Source organism: Pristis pectinata, chromosome 35, assembly GCF_009764475.1.
Source record: "Pristis pectinata isolate sPriPec2 chromosome 35, sPriPec2.1.pri, whole genome shotgun sequence".
Lineage (NCBI taxonomy): Eukaryota > Metazoa > Chordata > Chondrichthyes > Rhinopristiformes > Pristidae > Pristis > Pristis pectinata.
In genome coordinates this window covers 2,454,442-2,471,807 of record NC_067439.1, presented here as the reverse complement: position 1 = coordinate 2,471,807, position 17,366 = coordinate 2,454,442, and the positions used below count along the sequence as shown (strand labels likewise).

The window sequence follows — 17,366 nt, the reverse complement described above, 5'->3', positions numbered from 1 at the left end:
GCCAATCAATGAAGAACATGGCCTTGGGATCAGATGACATCCCTGTTGAAGTTCCAAAATTTGGCAGACTGTTACTTCGGTCACAAATTCTCAACCTCACGTCCCACGTCTGGGAAGAGGAAGAGATGCTGTAATCTTGCCGACTTTCAACAATGTGACAAATCTAGTTGCAGAAACAAGTCTGCATAGTGAAAATCAGCTCCAGTTTCTTCCTCAACCACCTCCATACTGTGGCCAAAGAGTTGCTCCACAAATAATAGTGTGGAATCCATCCATCTAGATGTACAATGGATATGACCTCCACCAAACGTCATATCTGAGAGAAATGCAAAGAGCAGCATCAGCACTCTACGTGGCCTCTTTTACCTCAATAAAAGCATTTGCCTCTGTTATTCAAGGGAATGTGAAACTTTCTTTTCAAGTGACTATGTCCAGAAATTCACCTCCATCTTATATCTGTTAGATAATATCATGCAAGTCGTTATCTTAATCAATGAGTCTACAACTGAGTCAAGCTCAGCATAGACTGGTGTCAATCAAGACTGCATTATCACCCCAATACTTTCCTCAATCTTTCTTGCTGCAATGTTTCACCTCACTTCCAATAAGCTTACCAGCAAATATCAAGGGCAAATGGGATACTGTTCAACTAATGTTGATTAACAGAGTAGTAAAGGTTGCTTGTGTATTTGCATGTTTACAGACTGAACTCCAAGTTGCACCAACCCAATCAATGAAGTGTACAAGAAAATGAGCTTTATATTCAACAGCTGCAAAATGAAGTTTCTTTACCAACCTGCCTGTCCCTGCTGTACAACCCAGCCCTCCAGTACAGTTCAATGACCAGGACCCTGCAAAACATGGACTGCTTCCCATATCCTAATGAACGTCAAAAATCGTCAAAAGGCTGTGCTGCAACACCGAGAGTGCTGCAACACAGCCTTTGTCCATCTGAGGAAGAGTGTTTGAAGATCAACACCTCAGACTCAGCACAAAGTTCATGGTCAATCAGGCAGCAGTAAACTCTCCATTGCTCACCAACAGTATACAATTCAGAGCACTGTGGAGACAACACCAATACTGACTCTGCAAAACCCTCTAAATCCATTGGCAGGAAAAGTGATTCAACACCAGTATCCTCTTCCAGGCCTAATTATACTCAGTTGGCTCCAATGGGCAGCCTCGTTCACATGCTTGACACCAGATCCAGCCAAGTTGTTTTCAGCTCCACCAGGTGGACAGGGGAAAAGATTCAAAGATATTCTCAAAGTCTCCTTGAAAAAGTACAACATCCCAACTGACTCATGGGACTTCTTTGCCCATAAACACACAAAATGGAGGAGCATCCAGCATTCAGAACCCAGAGTCCATGCTTTAGCCCAGTGTAAATGACAAAATGAGCACATCTATCCCATCGAGACCTCCCACCCCACCTGTCGCTTTATCAGTCAGAACTTCCCACATTGTTTCCACAACCATCTTTGATCCAGGGACTGTCTAACAAGACATAACATACACTCTCAAGCAAAGTTAGCAGCAGGAATCACAGAATGGTTACAGCACAGAGGTGTCCATTTGGTCTGTTGAATCTATACCAGCTGAATGCAAGCAATCCAGCTAGTCACATGCTCCTAGTCTCTCTCCATAGCCCTGCATCTTCTGTTCTTTCAGATACTTATCTAGCATCCTTCTGAATGCTACAATTGAATCTGCCTCCACTATTACCCCTGGCACTGCAATCCAGACTGTAACCACTTTCTGCATAAATAAAAATCTTCATGTTAGTTTTGACACCTTCAAAAGAAAAAATCCTTCTGCATTTCTTATGTAGTGATCACATCTCCAGTCCCAGAGCCCAAACAATAACCTGGCTAATTGCATTTGCCTCCATTATCTACCCCGTGGATGGAATCAGTGAGCATGTTCTACAAACGTTCTATAATCTCTCCAGTCTATTCTGCACTCTTTTTTTTGCTGCAAGGTACTCAGGGCAGGGGGGGTTAACCAGTAACATCATGGAACAATGACATGTGCCAGAGAGTTGTATTTAGATGCCAATCACTATTTCGCTCCCCCAATCAGCTTCCAAACTATACATCACCTAACCCAGGCTGGTTTCCTGCAGTCTGTGCACGTCAACCTTGAAGCTGCTAGCTGCAACACCCACAGCTTTTTCCACAGGACAGCTTGAAAACAACAGTGTTGCTGCTTCATCATTATTGAACTGATACTGTTACTAATAGGGCTGCTAGTATCTGTATCACTGCCATCAGTGCTTCAAATCATTTCACTTGACAAAACAGACTACCTCATTGTTAAACTTTATGCACCAGTTATCTCTACCATCTGTCACAGTGAGACTCGGATATATTTGGATAACAAAGACTCTGCAATGGAATACGTTCTAGTTTTATCCTCTACTTTCTATTACTGCCCTCAAAAAAATATAACAGCTTATAGTTCCATTGTCAATTCTCCTTGGATCTCAAGTAAATAGCAATTAAGCTGCCTAAATCTTAACAAGATCAGTAAAAAAAAACACCCTTCAATTCTACAGTACTTTTCACTATTACCACTCAGGATCTTAGAACTTTTTACCATCTATGTTTTTTTAAAATCTGTTATAAATTAACACACAGCAAGCCCCCAGTGACAGCAATAAAATGGCCAAGAGCATCTATTTTTAGCAATAAGAATAGATGATGGGCCAGGTTGCCTCTGTAGAGAGGTAAAGTGCAAACGTTTCAGGCCAATGATCTTTCGGCAGCACAGAAATAGGCTCTTCAGCCCTTCATGTCCATGCTGAACATAAAGCACCCATCAAGAGAAATCCTACTGATCTGTACTTGGTCCGTAGCCTTTGATGTTTTAGCAATTCAAGCACTCATCTAGATACTCCTTAAATGTTACACTGCCTCCACTAACCCCTATTAGGCAGTATGTTCCAGACTACAATCATCCTCTGGAAGAAAATAATTCTTCCTCAGATCCCCTCTAAACCTCCTGCTCTTACCTTAATCATAATATTAGGCACCTCTGCTATGAGGAAAATGTTTTAGTTTTACTATCTAACCTACTCGTTTTAAATTGCAGAGTGAGGAGGGGATGGGAGAGATGGGGTGGACAGAAGGAAGGTGAAGTCTATGATGAGGCGGGGACCAAGAGAGACTGAATGACGCAGTTGTATCAGCTGAGGGAGTGACGAAGGTGTGTCAGCCAGGAGAAGGTGCAAGTATGAGATGAGTGAGGACACAGCAATGGGAAAAATAAAGTACTAGAACTGTGAGATACAAAACACTGCAGTAGCTGGAAATACTCAGCAGGTCAGGCCGCATTTATGGAGAACATTCCACGGTGATAATATTTCAGCAGAACTGCCCAGGCTGGTCATCTGAAACTACTGAATTCAATATTGAGTCCCAAGGGTTGCAACATGCCTCGATGGAAGGTGAGATGCTGTTCTTCAAGCATATGTTGGGCTTCACTGGAACACTGAAAAGGGCCAAGAGGTCACAGTGGGAGTGGATGGAGAATTAATATGATATCTATCCCATTCCCACTCTAACCTTTCTGCCTTTGGTATTTTGCATGGTTCCAATAAAGCTCAGTGTGAGCTCAAGGAACAACATCTCACTGGACTCAACATTGAATTCAACAATTTCAGATAACTAACCTTTCTAGTTTGTATCAGAGCTAGCTGGTTCTGATGAAATGTCATCAACATGTAATGTTAACTCAGTGTTTCTCTTTCCATAGATGTTGCCTGTACTGTTGAGGTATTTAAAGCATTCTGTTTGATTTCAGATGCCAAATTTTGCAATGTTTTGTAACCCAGTTACTGCAGGGTTTTCCTCTGTTCTCATTCACCCTTTTCTACTTAGAACTCCTGCAGACAGATCAGCAGCAATGAACAAACCTTCACCACTCTCACACAGCTAACACCACCATCATTTGTGCCATTCAGTTTCCCTCTCTCATCTCATCACAGACATTCCCTTTGTTTTCTCCACTGCTCCCTCTTCTCTGCAACGTAAACGGCTTACTAATTTCTCCAAGCTGTGATGAATGATCACGGAGCAGAAACACGTGCTGTATTTTTCTCTCTACATACATGCTGCCTGACTTTGCAAGTATTTCTACCATTTCTGTGTTCATTTCAGATTTCCAGCATCTGCAGCTGATTAACCTTTCCTTGTTTTTAGTGTCAACTGCAAGGATAAAGGATCACGAAGGGCATAGATAGGGTGAATGCACACAGTCCTCTTCCCAGGGTTGGGGAAATCAAGAACTAAAGGGCACAGGTTTAAGGCGAGGGGGAGAGATTTAATAGGAACCAGAGGGGCAAATTCTTCACGCAGAGGATGGTGCATACAGTATATGGAATGAGCTGCCAGAGGAAGTGGCTGAGGCAGGTACATTAACAACACCTGAAAGTTACTTGGACGGGTACAGGGATAGGAAAGGTTTAGAGGGACATGGGCCAAATGCAGGCAAATGTGACTAGCTTAGATCTTGCTCGGCGTGGACTGGTTGGGCTGAAGGGCCTGTTTCCGTGCTGTGTGACTCTATGGCACTATAAGCGTTGTCCAGAATATCAGCGAGAATTCTCTGCCCTTCAAATCCCACCGGGGATCTTTAACATGAAGCAGAAATTTCTAAAAATTCTCCTCTCCTGAAAACAATAACGTGCCTCTTGTCTACACAGTCCCTTGACTGCTCTCCATGTGACCTCGACTGCTGGGTCTGGAGGCAAATCAATTACAACAGGTGCCATAACAAACCTTTTTCCTGTCACCACATGTTATGAACTTTCAGAGGTCACTGGATAACAATTAGTCCAGGGGGATCAGTACCTGCTCAGCTGGCTCAGTCCAAGCCAGGAATCAACTCAGCAACCTCCCAGTCTTTGTGGCTCAATCCTACAATTATAGTAACCATTTTCTCAAATTACAGCCACAGAAACATAACCCACAGTATTCATACTATCTCTTGAAAGAAACTAGAAGCTAGAGGGCAGGCACGGTAGTATAGCGGTTAGCGTAAAGTTGTTACAGCGCCAGTGACCCAGGTTCAATTCCGGCCACTGTCTGTAAGGAGTTTGTACATTCTCCCCGTGTGCGTGGGTTTCCTCCGGGTGCTCTGGTTTCCTCCCATATTCCAAAAACGTATCGGTTAGGAAATTGTGGGCATGTATGTTGGCGCTGGAAGCATGGAGACACTTGTAGGCTGCCCCCAGAACACTACGCAAAAGATGCATTTCAATGTGTGTTTCGATGTACATGTGACTCATAAAGATATCTTATCTAAACTGTGCTTGCAGCAAGAGCCTCGTGCTTAGATTTCTGCTCAGTTTTCTAAGCAAGTGTTCTGTTGTGGCCTGTACATTGTACAGAGCAGGCTATCACCACAAGTTTTGTCTATATGGCTTGGCCCAAAGCCATTAGTTTTGCTTTGGTCCATATCATGTCACACAGAGTCTTTCAATAGTCAGTCCATCTGGTCTTTTTTGCTACTATCCGCGTCCTTGCTCTTGGCTGGTTCTCTGCCTCACATGTCTGGGCATGAACTCCTGTGACAGCTTGATGTGGCTGAGGCATCGTTATGTCTCTTTATTCTGTTGGGTGCTGGCAGTAAGACGACTGAGAGAATACTAGAATCTAGGATGACAGAGTGCTCTTTGTGTGGTGGCACACACAATGCTCAAGATCAATATAATTGATATATTTAAACCACTTATGGCTTGGATCAGATTAAATTTGTTCAACAATGACTCAGAGGGACTTGTTTTTTTTTAAGTGATGTCAATCAGTTTACTCACAATCCATCATTTGCTTCAAAGAAATATGGTTTCAAAACTCTCTGCCATCTTTGACTACATGATCTGGACTAACAGTAAGGTACTGTATTAACAGAAAGCTGCACTGTGGAGGCGCTGGTCTTCAGATGAAATACTAAACATAAAGCTCCTTCTGTCTGTTTTGATGGTTCACTGATGCCCAAGAGATTGTTGAAGGTAACAATAACCAACACCAGAGTCCTGGTCAATGCTCTTCTCTGATCCTGGATGATAGTGTGTGTGTGTGTGTGTGTGTGTGTGTGTGTGTGTGTGTGTGTGTGTGTGTGTGTGTGTGTGTGTGTGTGTGTGTGTGTGTGTGTGTGTGTGGCCACACTTAAGAGCAGTCACAATAATCCTGAACAATTTCTGGAGCTGCACATATTCAAAGAAATGTTACAACCTTACATAATTGTTGGACTAATATTTCTGCATTAGGATACCAACTCTGCTCTCATGCTACATGGCACACTAACTCTCTTGGTCACACTGAGGAACTTTACCAAACTTGTTCTAAGCCATGAAAGACCAAAATTATGGGCTTGGAGGGCAAGTTTCAGCTCAAAGCACAATACCATGGACTGAAAACCTTTCCAGTACTCGTGTCGGTGCTGTACTTGCACACATCCCCCCTGGTATTCATTGCTTGTTTGATATCAGAGTCAATACCCTACCACATGTTAAATACCCATAAGCCAATGTTAGCTTCAGATCTTCATCCCATCTGGGTTGATCCCTGAAAGTCTGAGGAGTTTGCCTTCAGCTAGGTGTCTTCTTAAAATTTTCATCATTTCTTATCAGCCCATGTCCCTCCCTCTATCTATCAGTGTCCTCAAACAAACCCTAACCCCTTCACCTGCCTAACTGCCTCCCACATTATCCCCTCAATCCTCTCTCTGACACCGTTCCCTTTGTGTTCTTCTCTCTGAGTTATCCAAACTGTCGTGTGATCCTCTCTCAGACTCACTCCTTCTACAATGCTAGATTTCCTCTATTGGGTGTGCAGTAGAACATAGGAGGAGCTTCAGCAGGCTGACCCATCGATTGCCATGAGTCAAACTGAGCCACTCAATTTCAGACTTCACCAGACTTCATGTTCTTACCAAAGGCAGGAGGAAGAGGGACCAGAAGAGCGAGGTAATGAGTAACAGAGTGAGAAAGTGAGCAGGAGAGAAAGAATGTGAGAGAAAGTCAATGACAGACAGAAAGGGAGATGCAGAGAAAAAAAAAAATGTACTGGAGGGCAGGGACAGCAAGGGGCGAGATGATGAAGGAAATGAAAGAAGTATTTTCCATCAAGCACTGGAGAAGAATCTGAATCCATGGTGGAGGAAGCAGTTTGACTCCTGCCATCACAGTGAAAGTCATTAAGGACACACGCCTAGGGAAATTGCAATACTCATTGACCATCACATCAAATATCACAACAAAGAAAGCAGCTGTGTAAACTCAACAAAAAAGCCTGAGGTCTTATTAAACGTTGTTTTTGTGAAACTTCAGCGGTCCTTTATTCTTGATACAGGTGGTGTTTTGGTCGAATTGATCTGGAAGTCATTTGGAAGTATTTGTACGGAGGGAAGCAGCGATGTTGGGCTGAAGTAGGTGGGATGGTGGGATCACTGCCTGCAGCCTCTGTACAGCTGAACAACCAAGCAGCGCAGACAATGGAAAACTAAACGCCACAGCAGGAAACTGGGCTTCAGTTATTTATAATTAATTCTTACAGCCAGAACCGAAAATAAACCAACACATTTTGAACAAAATATTGCGGAAATTAATTACCTTCCATACAAACACTTGGTGAGAAGATATTAGGGAAAGCAAAGACAGATGCAGAAACTTCACTACAGAAGCAAAGAAGCTTACTGCAAAGAGTGTGGTCATCGACTCATTCACCAGCTTGAAGCTCATGCTTGGGAGGGGGAAGGAGGAATAATTACCATCTTAAAATAAGCGAAGCATTTCATGGTGTTGCTGTTTATTCTGACTGCATAAAGACCAGGAACTTGTATAATTGTAGCAGGGCAGGAGTAGTATGATTTCAATGACATTAGCTCAGCTACAGCTATCTCTATTACAATCAATAGCCCAGTGACTAGACCAAAAGAAGCCCCTTTTAATCCAAACAGCAGCAATGCCAACAACCTTTGATCCCCTTTAAAGTTCAGTTTAGATAGTTATCCATTCATTAGTGAATATCAGGTTCCAATCTGTTCTGAGTTATATTGCAGATTTAACAGTTTAATTTCACCATTGAAAGTTAGTAATCTTTTTCCTCCCTAGTGAAACTGCTGACTCTCTTTCTGGGTCCTGGTTAAGCATGCAGAGAGCAGCCTCCCACACCTTGCCCAAGGTTTTCCACGCCGACATCTGCAAATTATCTTGAACAATGTCTCAGTCAAACAATGCTGTTATCCAAACATTTCCGAGCAGTGCCCACTATATATCAAGGCATCCCACATGCTACTTCAGTGCCACATTACATGGTTGACATTTCACAATCTCTTAAGTAGCCTCATAAAACAGGTAGCTGTTAAAAACAAACATTAAGGCAACAACCACAGTTTTGCTGGTGTTGTTTGTATTCCAGAATGAAATAAAAAGATGAAGTATAGCTGCAGTCACACTGTAAGGTACAGGAGAGGTTCAAAGCAAAAAAAAATTCTACCTGTAGTGTTTGCATGTAACTCAAAAGCACCGATAGTTAAAAGAAACTCTCTATCCAGTTACACAGTGCACAAGCTGTCCCTTTACCTTGAAGGAGGAAGTAATCGCTTGGAGTTCGTTTCAGAGAGGAAGCTTTCTCGTTGCTCCAGTCCACTTCCAGAGCCTCCTTGAGGTGGCAAAAATTCACCGTCTGTACCAAGAAAAAGCAGAAAAGCAGAAATCAAGCCTATGATCAGAATTAGACATACTGCCATGTCCATAAGCACCAACTAAATTAGAAAGCATACTGTCCATGCAGATCATTTCATTACACAGTGCACTGAGGTAGTACAAGGTAAAACAAAAGAAGAATGCAAAATAAAGTGTTACAGTTACAGAGAAAGTGCAGTGCAGGCAGACAATAAGGTGCAAGGCCATAATGAGGTAGATTGTGAGGTCAAGAGTCCATCTTATTGTACTAGGAGATTGTTCAATGGTCTTATAACAGCGGGATAGAAGCTGTCCTTCAGCCTGGTGGTACGTGCTTTCAGGCTGTTGTACCTTCTGCCCGATGGGAGGGGGGGAAGAAGAGAGAATGTCTGGGGTGGGTGGGGTCTTTGATTATGCTGGCTGCTTTACCAAGGCAGTGAGAAGTGTAGACAAGAGTCCATAGAGGGGAGGCTGGTTTCCATGATGTGCTGAGCTGTGTCAACAACTCTCTGCAGTTTCTTGCGGTCATGGGCAGAGCAGTTGCCGTACCAAGCTGTGATGCATCTGGACAGGATGCTTTCTATGGATGCTAACCTATGGAAGACGTGAGCAAGTCCAAACACATCTATACTAAAGACACATGAACAAGAGGGGGCTTTTTAGCCCCAAAAGCTGGTTCTACTTTTCAATGACATTGTGACTGATCTGTGCCTTATCGCCAAATAACTACTTTTGCACTGTAACATTTAATGTCCTCTGCTAACAAAATAAATCTATCACTAATAGATTTATAATCTCAGATTTAAAATTAGCAACTGACCCAGTAAAAATTGTTGTTTACAGAAGACAGCACTGACCGTCTGCCACTCTGTATGTAGAATTGTTTCAAAACTATGTTCCTGCATGGTTAGGCAAAGTGTTCCATGTCCTGGAATCCCCAACCAGGGAAGCAGTATCTGTGCATCTTACCAGTCCCCCTCAATATCCGGTCACCACTCACCACTTATATGAATCAAACACACAGTCCGTGGGGCCAAGGATTAACTGAATGTTACTTAGTAATACAGAGAAAGCATCTTGACTTCTGATCTGACAGATTTCTGCAGGTGTGTTCAGTCACTTATGTTTGGGCTGCACTAATTAACACTGGTTAAACACAATTGTTAAACTTCTGAAATGTGCAGAAGAGCCCAGGCCAGCTGCTACCACAGACACATTGCTGAAAATTAAATAGAGCCAACCAGGTAGGGAAAGTCAGGATAAACAGGTGAAGCTTTGCAAAATCTACTCCAAAAAGTGAGATAATGCAAACAGCTAAGGAATTCTTTGTGCCAATGAGGACACATGACCTCTGCTCTGTTTATAACTACCAATTGCTCAGGTAACCTTCGTCGACAGCAATAAAGAGGGTCCACATAAGAAATGTACATGTAAAGGCACGATGCCTGTGGAAGTGTGCAACAGTTATTTCACCAAGTGTTTTTTTTATTTATACAATTCCTCCACTTGCATAAGACAACTGGCAAAATTGGATCTGCACAAAATCTCTATTTAAGGTCATCCTAAAAATCAGAGCTTGGGATGCGAGGAACAGAACAAGTGAAATTGAAGGCATCGCAAGGTTGGGGTTGGTACAATACCCATAGCAAGCATCATTATAAGTGAAAACTGCTGCAAGGTTCTATGTAACTCACCTGCAATATGGCATTTTGCTTTTTCTCTTACACTATTTGAGTCTGATCTGATCAAATATACTCAACAATATCCAATTAAGGCCAATTAACCTGCTCCTTGCCCAAGATTATTGGAACAAAGTGTAAAATGAGATTAGATCACCCAAATAGTGGATCATAAATTGTCCATGTGAACATATTCCATCTTTAACTACAAAGCCAATTGATCAACCCCTTTTGAAAGGATTTGCAGGTTTATATCCCAGCCTAATTGACAGTTTCTATCAACATCTGCAATGTCACCAGCTGGGATATCTTACATGCTCCTGCTGGAACCATGAATATGAGAAACTGAAATGGCAAGTCATTATCAAACATCTCCAAAGTTATTATTGGGATCTCTTCTGGGGAAGGTACGACCTGTACAAGAGGGATGGGTTACACCTGAACTGGAGGGGGACCAATATTCTTGTGGGCAGGTTTGCTCAAACTGTTGGGAAAGGGCAAAACTGCAGTCAGTTGGATGGGCTGAAGTGCATCTACTTTAATGCGAGAAGTATCAGGAACAAGGCTAATGAACTTAGAGCATGGGTAAGTATGTGGAACTATGACGTGGTGGTCAATTCAGAGACTTGGCTATCGCAAGGGCAGGAATGGCTGCTGGATATTCTGGGGTTTAGATGTTTCTAAAGGGACAGGGATGGAGGTAAAAGAAGTGGGGGAGTGGCTTTGCTGATCAGGGACAGTGTCACAGCTGTAGAAAGGGAGGCTGTCCTGGAGGGATCGTCCACTGAGTCAGTGTGAGTGGAAGTCAGAAACAGGAAGGGAGCGATCACTCTATTGGGAGTATTCTACAGACACCCCAATAGCAGCAGAGATGCTGAGGAACAGATCGGGGGGCAGATTTTGGAGAGGTGCAAAAATAACAGGGTTGTTGTCATGGGTGATTTCAACTTCACTAATCTTGATTGGTACCTCCTTAGTGTAAAGGGGATAGATGGGGCAGAGTTTGTTCGGTGTGTCCAGGAAGGATTCCTGACACAGTATGTGGACAGGCTGATGAGAGGAGAGGCCATACTAGACCTGGTACTAGGCAATGAACCTGATCAGGTTTCACATCTATCAGTGGGACAGCATTTTGGAGATAGTGACCATGACCTTTACCATAGCCTTGGAGAGGGATAGGAGCAGATAATATGGGAAAGTATTTAACTGGGGGAGGGGGAGTTATGATGCTATTAGACAGGATCTTGGGAACGTAAACTGGGAACAGATGTTCTTAGGGAAGTGCACAGCGGAAATGTGGAGGTTGTTTCAGGAGTACTTGCATGGGGTTCTGGATAGATTTGTCCCATTGAGGCAGGGTAAGGATGGTAGAGTGAAGGAACAGGGGTTGACAAGAGATGTAGAATATCTTGTAAAGAGAAAGAAAGAAGCTAACCTGAGGTTTAGAAAGCATGGATCAGACAGGGCTCTGGAGAGTGGCCAGGAGGGAGCTTAAGAATGGACTTAGGAGAGCTAGAAGGGGGCATGAGAAGTCCTTGGCGAGTGGGTTCAAGGAAAACCCCAAGGCGTTCTACACGTATGTGAAGAATAGGAGGATGACTAGAGTGAGGGTAGGACCGATCAGGGATAAAAGAGGAAACATATGCCTGGAGTCGGAAGAGGTACGGGAGATCCTTAATGAATACTTTTCTTCAGTATTCACCAGAGAGAGACCTTGACATTTATGAGGATGGCGTACGACAGGCTGATACGCTAGGGCATGTCGACGTGAGGAAAGAGGATGTGCTGGAACTTTTGAAAAACATTAGGATAGATGAGTCATCGGGGCCGGTTAGGATATATCCAAGGTTATTACAGGAAGTGAGGAAAGTGATTGCCACACCTTTGGCAATGATCATTGCATCCTCACTCGCCATAGGAGTAGTGCTAGATGATTGGAGGGTGGCAAATGTTGTTCCTTTGTTTGAGAAAGGGAGTAGAGATAACCCTAGGAATTACAGACCAGGGAGTCTTACTTCAGTGTGGGCAAATTACTGGAGAAGATTCTTAGAGACGGGATTTATGGGCATTTGGAGAAGCACAGGCTGATTAGGGATAGTCAGCATGGTTTTGTGAGGGGCAGGTTGTGCCTCACGAGCCTGATTGAATTCTTTGAGGATGTGACAAAGCACATTGATGAAGGTAGAGCAGTGGATGTGGTGTACATGGATTTTAGTAAGGCGTTTGATAAGGTTCCTCATGGAAGGCTCATTCAGAAAGTCAGGAGGCATGGGATACCAGGAAACATGGCTGTGTGGATTCAGAACTGGCTCACTCATAGAAGACAGAAGGTGGTGGTAGATGGAGCGTATTCTGTCTGGGGGTTGGTGACCAGTGGTGTCCAGCAGGGATCTGTTCTGGGATTCCTGCTCTTTGTGATTTTTATAAATGACTTGGATGAGGATGTGGAAGACTGGGTTAGTAAGTTTGCTGATGATACAAAAGTTGGCGGTATTGTGGACAGTGTAGAAGGTTGCTGTAGATTACAACAGGATATTGATAGAATGCAGACCTGGGCTGAGAAGTGGCAGATGGAGTTCAACCCAGATAAGTGTGAAGTGATACATTTCGGGAGATCAAATTTGAAGGCAGAATAAAAGGTTAATGGCAGGACTCTTAGCAGTTTGGAGGAACAGAAGGATCTTGGAGTCCACGTCCATAGATCCCTCAAGGTTGCCGCGCAGATCGATAGGGTTGTTAAGAAGGCGTATGGTGTGTTGGCCTTCATTAGTCGGGGGATTGAGTTCAAGAGCCGCGAGGTGATGTTGCAGCTCTATAGAACTCTGGTCAGACCACACCTGGAGTATTGTGTTCAGTTCTGGTCGCCTCATTATAGGAAGGATGAGGAAGCTTTAGAGAGGGTGCAGAGGAGATTTACCAGGATGCTGCCTGGATTGGAGAGCATGTCTTATGAGGATAGGTTGAGTGAGTTAGGGCTTTTCTCTTTGGAGAGGAGGAGGATGAGAGGTGACTTGATAGAGGTGTACAAGATGATAACAGCATAGATTGAGTGGACAGTCAGAGACATTTTCCCCAGAGCGACAATGGCTAACACAAGGGGGCATAATTTTAAGGTGATTGGAGGAAGATATAAAGGGGGATGTCAGGGGTATTTTTTTTTAAACACAGAGTGGTGGGTGCGTGGAACACACTGCCGGCAGAGGTTGTGGGGGCAGATACATTAGGAATATTTAAGAGACTCTTAGGTAGTCACACGAATGATGGAGAAATGGAGGGCTATGTGGGAGGGAAGGGTTAGATAGATCTAAGAGCAGGATAAAATGTCGGCACAACATTGTGGGCCGAAGGGCCTGTACCATGCTGTAATGTTCTATGTTTATCTTGAACTGCCAATTATCTGATCAACTTAGGCTAAACACATATTTGAACAAGTCAGGGAAGACACTTAATTTCAAGATAGTAATGTTTCTGCGGTCAATATCCAAATGTTAAAACAGTGAAAAAGCTGGACAATGTACTATTTAGTAACCTGTTGAGAGGTTTAATGCTCTGACTTCAGCAGAACACAAAACATTGGACTGCAAAACACAATCTTAACTCCAATGCTTTTCCAGACTCTCACAGCTACTAAGATATTTATGTAAAGGCTTTGACAGAAAATTGTCCCAAGGAGTCTTACTGAGTTACAAGCAAAATGGCACTGAGCAATGACACTGGTGACTAGACAATGAGGTAGATTTTTAAGGAAAGGTGAGGGCAGACCATAAAACGTACGAGCAGAATTAGGACATTCGGCCCATCGAGTCTGCTCTGCCATTCGATCATGGCTGATTTATTTTTCCCTCTCAACCCCACTCTCCTTCCTTCTCCCCATAACCTTTGATGCCCTTGCTAATCAAGAACCTATCAACATCCACTTTAAATATACCCAATGTATATTGTACGAGCAATGTATAGGTGGATGGAGAGGTAGAGGGGATTAAAAAGAATATTTAATGGAACTAGACAGTTAAAAATCCGGCTTCCACTGACAGTGTGGATATTCATGAGAGGCTGAAGTCAGAGAAATAGTTTGGGGAGTTGTATGGGTGAACAAAGTTGTGGATACAGAGGGATTTAAAGACAAGACTTAAATTTATGAATTCTGTGATCCAAAACATGTCAGCAGCAAGCATGGGAGTGTCGGTAGGAACAGGGAGTATAGGAAGAGGCTGTACTTAATGTGAATAAGATATGGACAGTATGTTAGAGGGCAAGTTTTTCATTATAACTGTGCAATTTGTGATTTTCCATTTTAATGATCATTCAGCTGCAAAGCCATAATCTTCTCCTCTTTTGCTAGAATGTTTGGTCTTAGTTGTAATGGTGGAGGAGGATTACTTATGAATTTTCACAAGCAGAATTTGGTCAGTCCTGTAAATGCCAATTAGATCCAGATAATCCAGTTTGGTGATGAAGATCAGCCTAACTAATTTGTGTTAAATATACTTATGTCTCATGAACAAAACACCCTACAAAGCATTACTTGTCAATTGCTAGACTAATAGAAGTGATGAGACAGAAAATCAAATTGATTATAAGACAGAAAAACACATGTTAATATAGGACTAGAGAAGTGCTCCATTAATTGTCATGACTTGTTAAAGGGACCTACAATGGCTCCTATGGCAGATGGCATAATTTTAAAACTCTCCGCATGTTCTCACTTCTCACCATCCCTGTAACATCCTACAACCCTCCCAGATCTCTGTCCTCCACCAAGTTCTTAGTTATGCTCACCCCAGTTTAATTCAGTCCACCTTCAGCGGGTGGTCCTTCAACTGTGGCCCTAAGGTCTGGGATTCACTCCCTAAACCTCTCGGCTTCTCTCTCTTCAAATGCTCCTCAACACCTTTCTCTGACTCATCTTTTAGTTACCTTTCCTAATATATTTTTACATGGTTCAACTTCAAATTACGTTTCATGATGATTCTGTGAACTCCCTTGAGATTTTTTTTAACGACGTTAAAGGTGCTACAAGATCTTGTTATAAACTTTAAACTTTATTCATACAGCACTGTAACAGGCCCTTCTGCCCCAATGAGCCCGTGCTGCCCAATTACACCCATTTTAACCTAATTGTCAAGATTATTTGGATAGTTGTACTCTCTGTTCTCTAAAGATATTAATGTGAATGATTTTCTACTGTTTTCAATCTACAATCATTTTATCTATTTATATGTTGCTAAATGGTAATAAATTATGAGCGCACTTGCACTATGCACTTACACACCCTAAGAACTGAAGCAAGTCAGTCAGTCTCTCATGAAAGGAGACACTTTCATATCATCGGTGTGAACTGCGCTGAAACCAAGGGCCCTCAACTGAAGATGCCAGAATGTACTGGAACCAACAGCCCTGAAATCCCCAAAGAAAATTGGCAGGGCTGGTAGAGACAGTGAATAACCGGACAGCAGGAACTTCCCAGATTGACCAACAGTGACAAATGGCAATGAAGCTGCTGGAGCTGGTGGCAAGACCAGGAGGTGGTGGGGGAATGCCTGAGTTCTCATCCCTGGCTGACAATACCATCTATGCTGACATGCAGAGAATCATGGCCAACAGAACTGAACCAACCATCTGCAAAGGACAGCACTTGCTTGGAGTTAGAGAAAGGTAACAACACAGGGCATCCTTCAGAAGACTGCAGTCTTTGAACCTCTTAAACATGCCACTTACCCCCACACATTGTCATTACATCAGTTAACTGACCTGTTCTGGATATTAAAACTAGAGCACTGGCTGTGGCATCTCCTCTGCCAGCAAAAAAGAAAAACAAAGTAAAAAGGAAATACATGGCATTAATCTCAAGGCTATAATCTCATTGAGTCCTGAGCCCTCTTTGTACGTAGAACATTATCTGAACTCCTCGATAAAATTCCTCATTCTCGAAAAACAGTTATGCTCTAAAAAGATGTGGGGAACACAGGTAGATTACAGCTGCATTAAAAGCCACTGTAGGTACAAACATCGACTAGGGACAGAATTATTCAGATTTAAAGACAGCATTTGTGTTAAATAGAAAAGCAACGAGTGGCCATGAGCCTGTAACCTAATCTGAGCTCATGTGGCTGTTGTGAGCATTGCTGTCTGCTATTTAGGTCATTGTTTTAATCTCTCAATCAGATGTTGTGTTGTAACCATCTCTGTGGGTCTATTATTCAACTCCAGAGTCCTTTAGCCTTCAGTTTGAATCTTTGGACTTATTTTCTTAGGAACACAGCTTTAAAAGTTATTTAATGCCAATGTCTGTATCTAAATTACCTCAAATATCGTACAGAAGTCACACTGGAGTCAGTTCACTCAAGGCAAAGTACTGTCCATGCACAATTGATGGCCCAACGAATTCCTTATTTGATACAAGATAAGGGCAGTTATACAGAAATTAAATTAGACACCTACTATAGCTGTGGAACACTAGTTGAAAAGCTCTTCAGAGCACGCTACAGTTACATTAGTCACAATCTTTAACAAATTAAATTCTGATGGAACCCCCTACCTAATAATAACCCACATTTATCTCGGATGTTATTATTAATTTTCAGTGTATTCAGTTCCTGTTTCAGAGTTCTATCTATGTCTGGTGCTGTTGCTCCTTGACACTCTCACAATGTTCAAATGTAACAGAGGATATTGATTATGTCTGATATCAGGTGCACAGTAGGCAGAGGCTACAAATTCAGATCTTGGATCAGGAATCCAGCAATCACATTCAGTTAATTGCAGGAATGAAATAATGGGAAATTAACATGACTAGTGAAGATAGAGCAGAGGGATTTGGTCCCCTATAATGGGTCTGAGGAGTTGCACCCCACAACATTTTTTAAACATCAGTTGGGAATTCTAAGTTCTACATCTAAGTATTTCAAGAAACTAAACTGCTAAGCTTAATTATGTTTATCAAACAAAGCTGTCTCCAATGGCTTGGTTGTCTATATCCACAGCAATGGCTTCTATCA

The 17,366-nt window shown here is 42.6% G+C and overlaps 1 protein-coding gene across 1 annotated transcript in view; it reads right to left on the bottom strand.

Annotated features, from left to right (window-relative positions):
• The window catches only part of sae1 (SUMO1 activating enzyme subunit 1), a 122,202-nt gene that overhangs the window by 53,367 nt on the left and 51,469 nt on the right, over positions 1–17,366 (bottom strand). The window contains exon 6 of the mRNA XM_052044382.1: positions 8,588–8,690. Coding sequence (XP_051900342.1) covers positions 8,588–8,690 — 103 coding nt within the window. The remainder of the gene's footprint in view (positions 1–8,587; positions 8,691–17,366) is intronic.